Source organism: Cydia splendana, chromosome 19, assembly GCF_910591565.1.
Source record: "Cydia splendana chromosome 19, ilCydSple1.2, whole genome shotgun sequence".
NCBI classification, from domain to species: domain Eukaryota; kingdom Metazoa; phylum Arthropoda; class Insecta; order Lepidoptera; family Tortricidae; genus Cydia; species Cydia splendana.
This window is the reverse complement of record NC_085978.1, coordinates 11,935,619-11,953,369: the sequence shown is the minus strand read 5'-3', so window position 1 is coordinate 11,953,369 and position 17,751 is coordinate 11,935,619. Positions and strand designations below refer to the sequence as shown.

The window sequence follows — 17,751 nt, the reverse complement described above, 5'->3', positions numbered from 1 at the left end:
AAAAACGCGAGCGTAGCGAGCGCGAATTTTTTGTTGACAATATCGCAAGGCCGGGTACCGATCTACTTATCCTGAAGGATAAGTAGTTGAGCACAGACTCCAACCAATGTCCATTGTATTAAAAAGCGAGATATTTCCTTGAGCGCTGGTGGCCTAGCGGTAAGAGCGTGCGACTTTCAATCCAAAGGTCGCAGGTACAAATCCCGGCTCGTACCAATGAGTTTTTCGGAACTTATAGGTATACGAAATATCATTTGATATTTACTATTTGCTTTTCGGTGAAGGAAAAACATCGTGAGGAAGCCGGTCTAGTCCCGATAAGGCCTAGTTTACTCTCTGGGTTCGAAGGTCAGTCTGATGGCAGTCGCATTCGTAAAAACTAGTGCCTACGCAAATTCTTGGGATTAGTTGTCAATTGGACTCAAGGCTCCCATGAGCCGTGGCAAAAATTCCGGGATTACGCGAGGAAGATGATCAATTTTCTTATTATTCCTTTGCCCAGGCCCAGTAACATGCGACAGTGCTATCTCATTTACTCCGATACAATTAGACAGTGCGCGCGTTATAGGTATTAACAGCCTCTTAAGACTGCATCGACCGTCTAGTGGCGCCCTCATTAGTGGAATTGTGCTTTATAATAAACCAATTAATTTCTGTACCTATACATGAATCAGTATATGTAGGTAGTAGGTACAAATTAATATTGTTGTCCTACTTATTCCCCAACTTTTGGTCTATGTCACATAGTTTAGTTTCATAGTACGAAGTAACATTTCGTAAGTTTCGGCCCGGCCGAAAGGTTCGGCCGTTTTTTGGCCGAAACCGAAACTACAGCCGAAACATGATTTTTTGGCCGAAACTGGCCGAAACCGAAACCGAACCTTCGGTCGGACACTAGTACAAAGTTTATTCTCTAGGAGGGGGGCAGTTACACCCCCCCCCCTGTCACCTTGGCGACGCCCTTGTAGGGTAGGTAAACATGTAAAGCTACAAGATGATTTTCAACTGTTTAAATTTTCATCTTAATCTTATCGTGTAAATTAATGAAAGCTAATCACTCCATGATATTTTTATTTATTAAGTATTCTTTGGCCTCGTTTAATCACAAAACAATCAACCTATGTTAACTATTCAATCGACCTCTCTGTCACATTAAGGTACGTAGTACTACGACATGCTAATGCCCAATAGATGACACCTTGCTGTCACCTCTATTGACAATGACTTAAGTTTCAAGATGACATGTACTGGGACCGCGTCGAGCACCAGTACGTTTACCTTACCTAATGAACCTAATCGACCTAATGCTAGAAGCATTAGATTATAGCTTGCAAAAAGAAAATTACGGGGTCAGAACTGATTCCGGCAAGGCAAATAAAAAATTCAACCGCAAATTACTACTGTCGACAAAAAGGAACATTTTAAAATTTGCTATGCTATTTTTTGATTAAGAATTGAGGTTGGCTTCGTACCTAGGTACCTACTACTCGAGAATAATTATCAAGACAGATGTTTTGTCATTTTAAACGGGCTAACCGTCCAATATAATTTGATCTACAATTTCAAACAGTAACTACGGGTCCAGAGTTCATAACGTACATTCACAGCACAACATACACAAACTAGTGAATACTTCACCCTAGCTTACCTAAATATAATCTTAACTCTAATACCTAACATAAATCGCTCGCTTCCGTCCAAAGATGGCGCATTTCCAATTGTTTTTCATCTTGACATTATTTTGTGTTTCGAAAGCACAATCTGATGATTTGAGTCAACGCGTTGAATTCCTTAAAGGCTTTCTGCAAGGCGAAGGGAGGGCATCGACTATTGTCTCGCATATGCAACTGAGTAAAAGTAAAATACTTAATCTCCTTTAGTTTGTCTTAATAATCTACAGATTTACACTCAATCAGATTTCAAATAAATATAAACTAGTGGCTCTGTGAGCTGTAGACCTCGCGAGCATATCTTATTGGGCACGATGACAATATAGTAAATAAAAAAAAAACAATACGAAAAGTGTCAAAAAAATACAAAAAGTTGTATCCCAGCATATAATTACTGGGGATCGAACCCAGACCTTCTGTGCAAACAAAAAAAGCGAACGTTTGCAAAATGCGCCATGATGGTGTGTGTGTGTGTGTTTTTATTTTTGTATCTTATTGACATGTACGTTTACACAGTATTAAACAAATTGAATTGAATTGAATTGGGTGACGAAATTTAGCTACTCATTCTCAAGTATAAACTAAATATCTTATTACCTAAAAAACCAGCGAAATAAAATTTCTGAATTTTTGGCCATTTAATTTGTAAACATGTCTCAAAAAGAATACACTCTTATGATACCGATACGACTATTTGTTTAAGCGCGAGCTGTCACAACTTTTCCATTTTAAAAAAATTCCAAAAACCGGCTCGACAATTTTTTTTTATCGAATCATAGAATTCGGTTACAAAATTTCATGAGAATCGGTTAATAATTGCGACCTGTAGAGGAGAACATCCGGACATACAAACTAAAATATCTAAATACCTCCAAAACCAGCGAAACAAAATTTCTGAATTTTTGGCCATTTAATTTGTAAACATGTCTCAAAAAGAATACACTCTTATGATACCGATACGACTATTTGTTTAAGCGCGAGCTGTCGCAACTTTTCCATTTTAAAAAAATTCCAAAAACCGGCTCGACAATTTTTTTTTATTGAATCATAGAATTCGGTTACAAAATTTCATGAGAATCGGTTAAGAATTGCGACCCGTAGAGGAGAACATCCGGACAAAAGCAAAATGCCCGCGTCAAAACGTAGACCTTCGCTACGCTTCGGTCAATAAAATTAGTTTAATCAATTCATGGCACAGCTAATTTTGTAGGGAACTTGCATACGAGTTTAGTTACATTGCAGACTATTGAGGTTATATAGGTACCCAATTCAGCCGACCGATCAAATAGTGCAATGTAGGTATCTGATGAAACTATCGCTCTAAATGAGCCCCACACTGCAGCTCGTAGCAGGATTTCCCTGTATATAGCGAAAATGAAGCGTAGGTAGAGTGAAAACTGTGTAAGTAAAACTTCCTGAAACGTAAAATGTAACTAGGTACCAAGTTAACCCTTTCAGTGCGCAGATGTGCTACGAAGGCTACGCCGTAGAACCTTCAGCAATATTTTTGCTACAGACTTTCAGGCGTATTTATACTAATTTTAATTATAGTGTATGAATTCGATGTGGATTAGATATGGGTCGAATTCATATCCTATAATTAAAATTAGAATGAATACGCCTATCTATTTAGCTAAAACGTTCGCAGCCGCACGACCCAGCATATGTGTCATTAGCACTGAAACTATTCGTCTTGTATTTCAGAAGAATATGTTCAAATGTGTAAAATGCTAGCTGCTGAACACAAACAATTTAAAATAGCGCCTAAAATTCAAAACACGCTATCTAAGAAAACTGTTGATGCCGTTCACCTGGTCGACTTACACGGTGAATCTGCGCGGGACCTATTTTACAAGGTACTTAATTCAGTTTTTATTCTCATAGATAGTGAAAGTGGCTCATTGTTTAGCTACGAAGCGGGTTGAATGTGATACGTTTCGACCCTTGGGAGTTTTACTTTCTAAGTAGGTTTTTACATCGATAAGCAATAAGGTAGAGCTAGACCAAGAAAAGTCTGCAGTGACTTTGATAGCCCACGCAGTTCAAGTATTATTTGAATGACAGAATTTCATAGAAGTTTGACGTTTAAAATAACACTTGCGTCCTATCAAAATCGTTGCAGACTTTTCTTGGTCTAACTCTAGTGCCTGGGTATTCAGTGACCATAACCATAATTAACTACGTAAATCTACTTAATCGAGCTCAATTTCTATCCATCAAGGCAATCAAGGATGAATCGATCAAGAGTCCCAGTCGATGGCTACTGTTTACCAATAATCGCAATAATGATCTAAGCTCCTTACCGAATGATCGCTGTAGCGATATAAACACCATAACGTATGATTACATCGATGAGAAACGAGCTATTGAAGATCAGTTCGCTAACCTGTACATTGATATAAGCACGGAGGTCTATGTTGCATTTCAACGAAGTCACTGCGTACTTTTATATTCAGGTAAGATTCCTGTACTGACTTCAAATGGGAAAATCTTCAAACTCTGATTTAACAAATATGTTACGATTTTGATACGACCGACGATCGCCAGTTTAACGTTAGCGTACGTCAAGGTCGTGTCAAAACAAGATCAAACCCGTTACATTTTTTTAAACCAGAATCGGCCATTGAACAAAATGATGACAGATCTAAAACTAAACCTTTCCTTCTTCTTTTGTAAATACTTTGGTAGTTTGAGTAGGTAAGTTTGTTCATAAAATAATGAAATTCTTTAATTTATAACATGTTCAATCCATTAAAAATAATTACGAATAATTCCACACTGCTATAAATATTAAATAGTTGATTCTTCATTATACAATCTAGATTATCACGATGCTAAGATAAATTGATGCATAGCGTGCTCAGCTGTTTAAACGTACCTACGCTATTTGCATTATACTTAGATAATGTTAATACTTGCTTGCATTAATTACTTACGTAAGTAACTTTAATAGTAGTAATTGTAACTTTAGATTTCCATAAGTATCTATGTTATGTTCACATATCACCCTATTTTATTTATAAAATACTTCCTTAGCAAAGTGCGATAATACTTTTACTTTACAGTACTTGAAGATCTGTCACCTCTTTGCAGTGTATAAAATAAAAGCCCACCTCCCCTTGATATGGGAGGACTTCGGCGTGTGGACGCCGGCCGGCTTCGACCGGCCACGGCCGGCGCCGGCGGCGGTGCGGCGACGCGACCTGCGGGGCGCGGATATTGTCGTACCTACCGTCTTACTGCACAACCGAACTTTGGAAGACATGCCCGACTATCTGTAAGCCATGAAACTGCAGCAGACAAGAACAAGGCACCGAGTCTTCATACCTAACCACTCACCAGCATCAAATATTGGCCTAAGATACTTAATGTGAAGGCCTCGCAGCTTCCTAATTGAATGCACAATCGCGGGCTAGAACTGTAGAGCCGCCCTAGCGGTTGTGGGAAATATTGCTTATTTGACAGTTGGCAACTTAGCAGCTGCCGAATATTATTATGAAGATGTCGTCCCACAAAAGTGCATATTTTCACCACGTCGTGCGCTGGCGTCCGCGTTCCTTGTATTTCCCCCACCATCCACTGAGCACATTTACTTACTTATACAAATAATTGCTCATAATATTCTTTCAGACACCGGGAACGGGACACAATAACAAAACTAGTATACTATATGTGTACGCATCTCGTAGAGTGGGTAAATGGAACCAAGGTGCTGAATCGGACTACCTCATGGGGCTACCTGCAACCAAATGGTCAGTGGGATGGAATCGTCCGTGAAATGCAAGATGGACGGGCTGATATAGCAGGTTACGAAAATGTATTTATTTCGGTTCGTATTTTATTAATATTTTAGACCTATTTCCAAATAATGTGCTATCTCACAGGTTCCTGTATGATAGCACAAAAAGAACGTGTAAAATACCTGAACTACGTCCTGGCCCCTTCGAAGATTGAAGCTATGTTTGTGTTCAAGAAGCCGGCGCTTGCGTCGGTGACTAACATCTACGTTCTACCGTTTGACGTTGGTGTTTGGATTTCAATTGTAGTTCTGATTATTATATCATCCTTTACTTTATTTTTGTCTTCTTTTGGAGAGGATCGTATGGTAAGTTGTTTTCTTTAGAAAACATACCAATGAATTCATTAAATAGGTTTTTTAAACTAACTCAACTCATACTAACTAATGTAAGGACGCTAAGCGCGATGAATTTCGTACATTGACCAGCCATTATAAATGTAAAGTTGGTCAAACCAATTTGTCAGTCAGTAAAACCCAGGAAAACCATAGTTAAGTATCCTTTTCTTTTGGGTGCTAGTACTAGTGTAAGACAAAGATAGAATGATTCTCTCTGTCTACGATTGAAATGAGACAGTCCTTTGATAAACTATAAATCGCACGCATATAATTATACTGCTGTCCCGTTCGCACAGTGGCATTAACCACCGGCATCATGAGCAATATATTTATAATTACGCGCGTGCGATAGAGATAGAAAATGGTGGGTCACTGTACGAAATTCTTCGAGCGTAGAGTCCTTACTTAAAAAAATGTTATTTACCTACCTACAGAAGAATTACGACAGCAAGTCATGGCTTCAAAAAACGTCAGATGGATTTTTTGATACGCTGTGTTTAGTATTTCAACAAGGAACTGCAGCTGATCCGCTTTCGATAGCTAGTAAGTTCATATTAATAAAAGTAAAATTTTAAGCCATAACACAATTAATACACCTACTTACCTATTTTTTATAATGATATCCGTATATGAAAAGATACTTACTTCGTCGTTAACGGTATTTATATAACTTGGTCAAGCAGATCTTGTCAGTAGAAAAAGGCGGCAAATTTGAAAAATGTAGGCGCGAAGGGATCTCGTCCCATAGAAAATTTGAATTTCGCGCCTTTTTTTACTGTCAAGATTTGCTTGACCAGCATAGAATATATTCTCCATTACTACCAACATAATCACATTTAATTTGTTATCTGGCAAAAAAGTCCGAATCCAGTGTATAGAAAAAAAATTTACGCGCATGCGCTCCTCGCCAACATTGCCACATCTACGAAAAAATCCGTAGATCTACGGTATTTAAGCCTTATGCCCAGGCACAGGTAGGCACAAGGCCTAAGGCCAAGGCCAAGGCAAGGTAGGCAGGTAGGTCCAGACCTACAGAAATTATTGTTGAATCTACGGAAGTACGGAATATCAGTCTAACCTTTTAATCACCAAAACGTTATAAAAAAAACAGAAGTTATTTTTCTGCGAAACAGCAGAGTGATGACAGCGACACTGAATAAAACTTTTGAACAGTAAATTTAATGAAATTTACCTTGGTTCTCCAAATAAGTTCATATTAATAAAAGTAAAATTTCATATTAATAAAAGTATTTCATATTTTTTCATACATATTTCGCACTATTACTAACTTTTGAGAACCTTATAATGTTCGGTTGGAAATGTTGGAATAGTCCGATTTGTAGACCAACAAATTGGAATCTACGGATTTCTCATATTCCTAGTGTCGCTGTCGACCTACAGATTTTCGAAAATGTAATCTGGCAACACTGCTCCCCGCCCCCACTTCGGTTCCGCCATTACACGTTCTTTCTTTCGGTTGTCACTTTCGTGAGGAGTGGTTTATTCATCGACGATGTCGTAAGTTTCTTCATTTCTTTAAATACTATTAACAAGGATTATGATTATTAGAACTTGTTTACAACTGATCGGAAACTGTAGTGTTGTTAAATCAATCAATGTAGACTACAAATTACTGGCATGTATGTAACACGTTGGCGACATAACCTATAAAGTGTCCGATGCTAACCTTATTTTTACTTATTTTAGGTCGAAAGTATCCCGTGATACGCTCTATGAGTGCGTCAACGCCGTGCTTCAGGCGTCAAAGGACAAGAAGCGCCGCTTCCTGGAGACAGTTGAAATCCAGATCGGTCTGAAGAACTATGACCCCCAGAAGGACAAGCGTTTCTCTGGCACCGTCAAGTACGTTTACCTGTACTAAACATTTTTGTGGTCGTCATGCGGCCACCAGAGTGGTTAAATACAGGGAGTTGGCTTATTGCTGACGGGACTCTACCCAGAGTCTTTAAATATCGGGTAGGCGAGCTTCGGCTCTCCGACTAACTTTTTAAGGTTATAAAGGAGTGGTAAGCCATAGATTACTTATCATTAAATAGTTAATATTTCTTGAGACCTTACTGTCTGGTTTGGCCTAATTTACTGAACAATGTGTCTATTCAATTTGCCAAAAGTTATTGACCCGAAACAAAAAACGAATCACTCGCTGCAACTAAATGATGTCTAAAATTTGCATGTATTATCTAATGAAAATACTTTGATGACAAACTTTTTCTGATACCCTTAATATTTTAATCAGATTTCTATAACTGTACTTGTCGCTAAAAGCAGTGATCAATTGCAGACTGAAGTACATCCCCCGCCCCAAGATGCAGGTGTGCATCCTGGGCGACCAGCAGCACTGCGACGAGGCCAAGAACTTGGAGGTGCCGTGCATGGATGCCGAGGCTTTGAAGAAGCTCAACAAGAACAAGAAGCTTGTCAAGAAACTAGCTAAGAAGTAAGTTGATCTATTGACCTTATAGCCACCCCACTAGGGTCCCCCGAGCGTTGGTGTCTATTCAACTCAATGCCAGCTGCTCAACGCAACATTGTTTCCCAGTGTCAAATTATACTGTGTGTAGTGAATGGTGCAAGTGGCCCTATGGCAATGTTCTTTTTCATGTCATAATTGTCAGTTTTTACAGATTTTTATTTTCTTCAATTTATTTCCAGATACGATGCTTTCCTGGCATCTGAGTCCCTGATCAAACAGATCCCGCGTCTGCTGGGCCCCGGTCTGAACAAGGCGGGCAAGTTCCCTGGTCTGCTCTCCCACCAGGAGTCCATGACGCAAAAGATCGATGAGGTCAAGGCCACCATCAAGTTCCAGATGAAGAAGGTAATATTTTTGTTGTTTTACATATTTTTATAACATTTTTTACATTTTACAATCCTTAAAGCCTGTCAAATATTCTATTTTGCATAGATGGGACTTAATATGTTTAATCATAGGTCTTGTGCCTTATTATTAGATTATTTTAAAATTTTGTTAACATTGCGTTAGAATTGAATTTGTAAATACATATGCACTTTTTAGGGTTCCATACCCACAGGGTAAAAACGGGACCCTATTACTAAGAATCCACTGCCTGTCACTGCTGTCTGTCTCATGAACTGTGATTTCTGTTTCCGCTATAACAACAAATACTAAAAAGTACGGAACCCTCGGTGGGCAAGTCTGACTCGCACTCGTCCGATTTTTATATTATTTTGTCCCAAGTTCTTCAAAATTTTGACACCTTTGTACAAAGGATTAGTAATTGCAGTTCATAACAATATAAATAAATCGAAATGATGTTTAAAATTGCATGTATTATCTAATGAAAATACTTTGATGATAAACTCTCACTGATCATTCATTCTAATAACCCACTTTTCAATACTACCAAATGGAATTTTCAATAAAACATCCTTTTCCAGGTACTGTGTCTGTCTGTGGCGGTCGGCCATGTGGACATGACCCCGGACGAGCTGGCACAGAATGTGCATCTCTCCATCAACTTCCTCGTGTCTCTGCTCAAGAAGCACTGGCAGAACGTGCGCTCGCTTCACATGAAATCCACCATGGGCCCGCCCCAGAGATTGTACTAAGCTATAATATACTGGACAACTAAATTTATTGTTTTTTTTACTACCCTATTGACTATCCTAGTTGACAACTCGAGATGTGAAGAAATTTAAACTTATAGTATAGTTCGTTTTTTTAGCATTAGAAATAAGGTAAACAATCTTGATGTGTCTTTTAATTGAAAAACACATTTTAAAAATAAGTTACGGCAAATATGTAACAATTATGAATCTAATACGATCATTTATATTCTTCTGCTTTCATAAGTAATAGCAAGTAATAGTTACTGATTTTTAAAAAGCGTTTTTCAATTAAAAGACATGTCAAGATCGCTTACCTTCTTTCAAGTTCTTTCTAATGCTAAAAAAAACGAACTATAGGATTACATAAGTAATGTAATTATTGCAATGTATGGATCTTGTTATCCGAAATAAATATATTAAATAAAATAAGGTTAAAAATTCCTTAAAAAAAATTCCGCCAGTTATCAACTTCTTCCCGCCGGGTGTACGGAATAATTTAGCACTAGATGAAAAAATTGTTCTTTGATACAGCTGGAATATAGAAATATTTAGATACGGGCTAATACTGATGACTAGCTGTAAAATAACATCGGTTCGTTTTAGTTGAATGAGCACATAGTAGACTTATGAGGTTTTTCGGAGTTATTCCTTCGTAATATCAAAAAGAATAGATTACATATGTCTTTGGTAATATGTTGCTGCGTTTACAGCTTAGCGGCGCCCTCTAGGCTCGAAGCAAAGTGTAAACTCTGCAGACTAATTGCAATTTTTAAACTCGGACACTTCTTATCTACAACCAACGGAGTTTTACGGGTAGGTACATGTGTAATTTTCGGAAAAATCCATCCACAGGCCGGCAGATCCTACTGCTGGGACTGATGGCGTTCATGTTCCTGTACACGGCGTACTCCGCCAACGTGGTGGCGTTGCTGCAGTCGCCCACCAATGACATCAACAGCATTGAAACCTTGCTGACGTCGCCGGTGGCGTGCGGCTCGCAGGACGTCGTGTACGCGTGGCAGATGTTCGGGGTAAAGTATAAGCCACAACCGTATTGGCCAGAATGTTACTATTTAGGTAGGTACTCCTTGTAACTCCAAAGAACCTGTAAAAAAGTTGTTTCACAATGCTCTAAAATCCACCAACGAGCCACACCTACCATCACCAACGGACAGAAATACATGAATAATTTACAATATATATTTATTTTTCAGCACGAGTCACGCCCCATTCATCGTCTTCTGGCAGATCGTAAAATTAATTCGCAAGGGAAAAAAGGTTTCCTCAGTGTTGAAGACGGCATACGCAAAGTTAGGGAGGTAGGTATCCAGTTCAAGGCAGTCTTCAGACTGAATGCGGATCAACACGCTACTCTGGTGCGCGAGCGGGATATAGCTGTGAACTGTGGCATAGCGCTGTCTCGGTCACACACCGGATCGGCGTGCGTATACGCATCAGTGTGATAAGATCCCTACTTATTATCGATTTCTTTTATGACAACAATGGTCATTATCATACTTTAAACGGATTGAGTAGTTTGCCCTATTTTTGGGAAAGCCTATTACTTTCTTACTATACTGCACTGGGGGCCTAGCCAAGATAACAGTCGTTGATAGAAAACGCCAATCGAAACTTAAATAATGTATGGAAATAGTCACGTGGTTTTTCGTAGCATCTGTCATCCCGATACAATTTTAGGGTTCCGTACCCAAAGGGTAAAAACGGGACCCTATTACTATAAAGACTCCTGTCCGTCCGTCCTCTGTCTGTCATCAGGCTGTATCTCATGAACCGTGATATAAGAACCATGAGACAGTTGATATTTTCACAGATGATGTATTTCTGTTCCCGCTTAACAAATACTAAAAAGTACGGAACCCTCGGTGGGCGAGTCCGACTCGCATTTGTCCGGTTTTTTTCTTTTAGTTTGACATTTGTCGATGTACGATTGTTATTTCAGAAAGTGAGAATAAGTAGGGTCATTGTGCTAGTTTTCGTCCATGCTCTAGTTTTCGTCCACTTGACAGATTCGCAAATAATATATTTGATTTTTAATTTTCTAAATGCAAAATATCATTTTTATGTAGGTACACAGATATATTAATTGTTTTGACATTAAGGATTGCAATACGTACAAATTTGTGCACTAATGTAGGTTTATATTCAAATTTCGTCAAGTGGACGAAAACTAGAGCTGGACGAAAACTAACACAGCTACCCTACTCACCCAGCAATAGTATACTTACATACAGGGTGGCGACATGTTCTGATCATTCGTCTATATCCAGGGCATGTTCGCGTTCCACGTGGAACAGACGGCAGGCTTCGACCAAATCCAGAAGACGTTCCTGGAGGATGAGAAGTGTAACCTCGGCTTCATCAAGTACATGTCCACCACGTCACCCTTCGTGGCCTTCTCGCAGATCACGCCTATCAAGGAGATGCTTAGGATCGGGTAGGTTATCTTCTACAGGGGGCCCCTTTTTCAGTTGTCCGGAGCTGTCAAACTTTGCGTTTAACTGACAGGCTGATATCGTCCCGCGAACTGGTAATCAGTGGGCCCCTTAATGGCGTTAAAAATGGCGATTATTCACTACAGAGGGCGCTATACAGGTTCCAACTTCCATACTCTACGATTTGTTTTCATATTTTAGGATAGTATAATGTATGTAACAAATTAAAATTATGACTTGATTGCCGCTTCAAGATCTTAACTTCATCAACAAACCTGGAATCGGACCTCGCGGTGTTTGGAACCTATACACGATTGCAGCGCCATCTACTTTGGGCTTTGCGCACTAGTTTATCCTTTATCCTCATTATAGTCGACGAAGATGGATGGCCTGAAATACGAACAAATAACATTTATCTATTCGTTTACTTTACTGCTTCGTTTTCAACTCGAAAATATGCACGTTTTAGTCACGTTTTCAATGTAGTCATTCGGTTAAGTCGTGGCTCTGTAGGGCAGGTATAGGACGCTAAAAATACACAAACTCCCTAGAATAAAACTATCTTCTGTACTGCAGTGCTAACCGCATAATGGAAGTGGGAGTGCAGAGCCGGTCGGCGCGGCGACTAGTTCCGGAGCGGCCCCGCTGTGGCGCTAGTGCTGCCATGTTCAACGCCGTTCGACTGAGCGACGTCGCGCCCGCCTTCCGCGTACTGCTGGCATTTTATGCATTGACGCTACTGATATTTGGACTGGAGATATTAGCCAAGCGACGAGGTAAAGTCCGCATTAGGTAGTAACCGCATTATGGAACTGCAGAGCCATTCGGCGCGGCGACTAGTTACAGAGCGGCCCCGCTGTGGCGCTAGTGCTGCCATGTTCAACGCAGTTCGACTGAGCGATGTCGCGCCCGCCTTCCGCGTACTGCTGGCATTTTATGCATTGACGCTATTAATATTTGGACTGAAAATATTAGTTACGCGACGAGGTTTAATTCCACAGCATAGTGTACCGCCTCAGTGGTGAACGACTACCAGACCAGTGTACCTACTGAGGCCACTCGTATGTTTGCATGTGTTTAAAATTGACCCCGCGCTGGACACCCCGCTGGAGCGTCCACTCAGATTGCACACATAAGACTTGTTGACAGCCGTTTGATTGAGCACCGTCATTGCCGATGCTGGAGGCCAAGCTACGGGCGCAGCATTGTTCTATTTTTATCACCTGTCACTTTCGCCCTTACGTTACTTAGAACGTGACAGCCGATAAAAATGCGACCGTGCTACCGCCGCTGGAGTTATTCGTTTGGCGACGAGGTAAAAGATCTGCTCCATTAGTAACCACATGATCTTCACCAAAGACATATGTAACTTCGTATAAGACGAATAAAGTCTAAGGAAAAAACGTGCCTCAGAATTCAAGTAAAAGTCATTCTCGAATCAAATCAAATCAAATCAAATCAAAATTATACTTTATTCATGTAGGCCTAGCAACAAGCTCTTATGAATCGTAATTAATCTTAATCTAATTATCAGAGCAATTTATTGATGTTAATATTATTCCATAATAAAATTGGATTATTATACATATCAAATTTAACACTAAGAATTTCACAAAAGAATCATAGATGGATCACAGAAGAATAGATGGCGCACACACCTTTAGCCTACCCTTGGCTAGATGGCGTGACGACACCGTTTCATATTTAACAATTTTAACACATAGATATCAGTGAATGAACATGGATCAAAATGATATAAAAATAATAAAATCATTTTATCCATATATACCTATACATTTTTTGATAACTTTATACGTTTTCATTTTGAGTTTTAGTCGTGTGTCGATAGATGGCAGTAAATTTACAGTGACTACAAAATTTACAATGACAGGACCCCTCTATACTATCTATTCTTTTTGTCTTCACTAAGTAAAATGGCCATGTGAGTTGATAGGAAATCGATCCACATACAAAAAAAGGTCTCAGCCTGTCTCGGCTAAATTATATCTATGTTTTCAGAAATGAAAAGATCAAACTGCGACACAAAGTCTGTGGACACCGCAACTGAAGAAATTACCGAAAATATAATTATCTAAGATGAAAATATGAGTAATAAAACACCGAGTAATTGAAATATGTATATTTTGATACCGTACTTGTATGTTAATAGAAAAATCTCCGAAATACTGACACTTAACAAGGCTAGAGCTATAAATGGTCGACTGTACACACAAGTCATATGCTACTCAGATACTCTTACACTCATAGGAACATTTGCACCTTAGCCTAACCTAACTATTGCCTTATTCACATACCTAGATAAGAACATGCACAGAGTGGGGCAAAATGTATAAAATACCTGTTTGACAGCTAGATGGCGCTGTAGTATAAAAGATTCAATGTTTGTATTAGATGTGTAAAAGTCTAAGAGAAAGTAGTACTCTTGCGGCTGTCATAGGTTAACACCGTCGACACCATCTAGTTAAGCTGTCAAACCAGACTACACACAGGTGCAAAAGTGCATACTCACTTTATGAATCTAATAAATTTATAAAGTGGATATGCATATTTACTCCACTTTATGCGTCTTCTTACTTCTTTTTTCTATGCTAATGCATAAGACAGAATATAAAGGCGGGATTCCACCAGTGTGCGGCACAAGCATAATATTCAATACAATAATGTTAGTGCCGCACACCGGTGGAATCCGGCCTTAACATTTAGGGCTAGGAAAAATATTTACATTTTCATAATACATAAGTGTATTTAATTAAACTTGTTAATGTATTTTAATCTCGTGTGTAAAATGTAACTGAACATAGGAAAGGCGACTCTATAAAATAAGACATTAGGTTGACAATGCCTAAAATTGTTCAAAAAACGTTTTATGTAGATGGAGGCTGAACTTTGGAAGGATATCTTTTATAAAATCTGTCTCACCTCTCTTGTAAACATATAAAGTACCTATCAGTCTCTTTTCAGAAACCATATATTATATTGCTTAAGTGCGAAAGAGATGCCTAATGGAGTGCAACCGAAATATATACTTGATTCGCTCTTTCAACGGCCAAGTAGCTATTACTGATTATCCATTTTGTTAACTTATTTCACTCTTAAAGTTACTTTAAACAATGTATTAATAGCTTTACATTAAATCACATTAATTTTTAAATTTTAGATAAAGACATTGTTACATTTTCAATAAGAGTACAGTCGGCAACAGATGAAAATATGAGAGTCTCAACAACATATTGACATGACAATGTTATATTACTTACCTATATGTATTGTACTGTCAAAAATATATTGCCCAATAAAAACTTTAACTAGGGCAATTCGCCAGTAACTGGCCACCCCAAACCAAAAATGAATTCTATTCAACTATAAATAGAATTCATTTTAATATAAGGTGGCCAGTTATTGAAACATTATACTAAAATGTTTCTGCTAAATATTTGATGCAGACTGTACCATTATTTTAATTCCATAATTTTCATTTAAATCGCACCCTTAATGTTAATATAACAGTGCATCTAGGCTTCTACAATGACTAATCAAATCTCAAAGTTCTTGATAACACTTCACATAATTAAAATATTTATCTAAGGTGCATTAAAAAGTTACAAAATAAAAAATAGAATCCTTGATCAAGAATCCATAAAATATTTATAAAACAAATGTTTACTTTATCGTGTGCTGCACTGAACACTTATTATATCATAATAAACTATTATTAAGTGCATTTCGTATTATTGCATTCGCTTCGGCCTATTTTTTTTAAATCAAAAACGGACCCGACTCAGTTTAAAGTTGGAAAAGATCTCGGAAATCTCTGGAAATTTTCACAATTAATAATGAACCAATTTTGGTTATCCCATACAACAATTTGAGAAACGAGATCCATGTGAAACATTTTGCAATTGAAGGGATGTTTATAAAAAGAACATAACTGCTTAGAGCGGTTGACACTTTTTAGGGTTCCGTACCCAAAGGGTAAAACGGAACCCTATTACTAAGACTCCGCTGTCCGTCCGTCCGTTCGTCCGTCCGTCCGTCCGTCCATCCGTCCGTCCGTCCATCCGTCCGTCCGTCCGTCTGTCACCAGGCTGTATCTCACGAACCGTGATAGCTAGACAGTTGAAATTTTCACACATGATGTATTTCTGTTGCCGCTATAACAACAAATACTAAAAAGTACGGAACCCTCGGTGGGCGAGTCCGACTCGTACTTGTCCGGTTTTTTAAGAACATTGTTAATCGTTTCAGGCTTAGAGGATATAACCAAACGGAGACGCCATGTCTATAATTTTCGGTACAAAATAGTCTGCCGTTTTTTGCGGGGGAGGGGTACATCAAATGTATACGTAACGTAAACATAGCCATGTCAGATAAACGTCAGTCCATACATGTGGTTGACATATGGTTAACCATTGGCCGCCTATTTTCGACAGAGGGGAACGCCTGTTAATGACCACTCCGTTGGTTATATTCTCTAAGGTTTCAGGTGTCAACCAGTGTAGTCAGTTATGTTGTTTTTATAAACATCCCTTCAATTTAACCCCCTTATTCATAAACGCGCGACAAACCTCAATTAGCTAATAAACATTTGTCCTTATTATTCATTTTGACTTACGTATTTGTAAGAAAGGGATAAAACATAATTTAACTAAATCAGGTCCGTAAAGTTTATTAAATATGGGGGAAACGCGCTACAAGCTTCAATAGGGGATATTACTGCAATGTTCTGCCGCCAGAGTGCAGCACTACCGACTCAGTAAATTCATAGACTATACTGTGCCTTAAACTGTTTTTTTGACAAGTTTTCACAGACAATAAAATATGACATTGATGCATCAAGGCGGTTTGTTCAAGGGCCTACCGGTAAACGCGAAAATTCGACATTTAGTTACCTGCCTCTTTATCGCTCGAATATGCAAGAGTGATAGAGAAGTTAGATAACGAAATTTCGAATTTCTTGTTTCGCGGTAGACCCCCAGATTGTGATGGATAGTGGTAGTGGCGCCTCCCATACAACCATTTCCAGTCGCCGTTACGACGCGGTGTTGACACATCTTGTGTCGACACCGTCTGTTTCGGTCACAATTCCAGTCGCAGAGTCGTCGCCGTGTCGACACAGTTACCAGAAATGGGGAAGGGTCGACACATGACACAAAGTGACATAAAGTGTGGTCGCCGTGTGCACACATTGTTTCGGGTTTGCGACTACTTTATGCCAAAATCATTCGTTCATTCGTTCATTTTGTTCCTGTCAAATGGAAACTGTCAGATGGAAAAATACTTAAATAAAAATAAGTGACATTAATACGCCATCTCTAAAACGGAAACAAGACGTAATTATATATTGTTTGCATTTATATTACAATAGGACTTAAATTATGATGGGGAATTAAACTGCTCGAGTGATTTGATAAACTAAGTGTAATATAATCAACGCGCCACCACATTGTTTTAGTTTAGCCGGAAATGAAATTGTTTACTTCTCAGTGCCTGTGTTAATAACTATATTATTTGAAGCATTTTTAGTACTTCGATGCGTGTACTATACTTAAATAACAGAAATAACGCTTTACATACTACGAAACTTGTTAATTATGATGTATAAATATGGTTTAAGGCTGAGAAATATTGCAGTCACAAAGTAGTTGCAATGTTTCGACTTTGTGTCGACTCTGTGTTGACACATGACACGCGCTGTCAAAAGTAATAACAAAGTTACTGGTATGTTACTGGATTTGCAAAATGGCTCCTTGTGTTGATTTGTTTTCAGATATTCTCAAAGTGTAAAAATTCCGTGGTCAGAGATGGGCATTAATCGATTAACTGTTTATTCGACTAATTCATAGAATAAAAAAAGTTAATTCTCAAATTTTAATCGCGATTA

General features: G+C 38.6%; 2 protein-coding genes across 2 annotated transcripts; both read left to right on the top strand.

Annotated features, from left to right (window-relative positions):
* The first annotated feature begins 1,555 nt into the window (after positions 1 to 1,555).
* LOC134800048 (glutamate receptor 3-like) lies at positions 1,556 to 14,423 on the top strand. Its single transcript, XM_063772501.1, has 12 exons — positions 1,556 to 1,857; positions 3,375 to 3,526; positions 3,892 to 4,126; positions 4,764 to 4,947; positions 5,301 to 5,476; positions 5,555 to 5,775; positions 6,240 to 6,348; positions 10,249 to 10,427; positions 10,611 to 10,715; positions 11,685 to 11,851; positions 12,426 to 12,625; positions 13,869 to 14,423. Exons 1-12 carry the CDS (start codon positions 1,704 to 1,706, stop codon positions 13,943 to 13,945), a joined length of 1,959 nt encoding a protein of 652 aa, XP_063628571.1. The 5' UTR covers positions 1,556 to 1,703; the 3' UTR covers positions 13,946 to 14,423.
* On the top strand, positions 7,193 to 9,420 carry LOC134800090 (large ribosomal subunit protein uL1). The gene is made up of 5 exons (XM_063772565.1): positions 7,193 to 7,323; positions 7,513 to 7,668; positions 8,108 to 8,263; positions 8,479 to 8,644; positions 9,226 to 9,420. Exons 1-5 carry the CDS (start codon positions 7,319 to 7,321, stop codon positions 9,394 to 9,396), a joined length of 654 nt encoding a protein of 217 aa, XP_063628635.1. The 5' UTR covers positions 7,193 to 7,318; the 3' UTR covers positions 9,397 to 9,420.
* Positions 14,424 to 17,751: the final 3,328 nt, after the last annotated feature.

Bases quoted from the DNA above. Each gene is read 5' to 3' on its own strand.
- LOC134800090 (XM_063772565.1), top strand. The intron at 7,669-8,107 runs GTACGTTTACCT...GATCAATTGCAG, and splicing joins CGTTTCTCTGGCACCGTCAA to ACTGAAGTACATCCCCCGCC. The intron at 8,264-8,478 runs GTAAGTTGATCT...ATTTATTTCCAG, and splicing joins GTCAAGAAACTAGCTAAGAA to ATACGATGCTTTCCTGGCAT.
- LOC134800048 (XM_063772501.1), top strand. From the start codon at position 1,704: ATGGCGCATTTCCAATTGTTTTTCATCTTGACATTATTTTGTGTTTCG. The intron at 4,948-5,300 runs GTAAGCCATGAA...ATATTCTTTCAG, and splicing joins GAAGACATGCCCGACTATCT to ACACCGGGAACGGGACACAA. The intron at 10,428-10,610 runs GTAAAGTATAAG...TTTATTTTTCAG, and splicing joins ACGCGTGGCAGATGTTCGGG to CACGAGTCACGCCCCATTCA.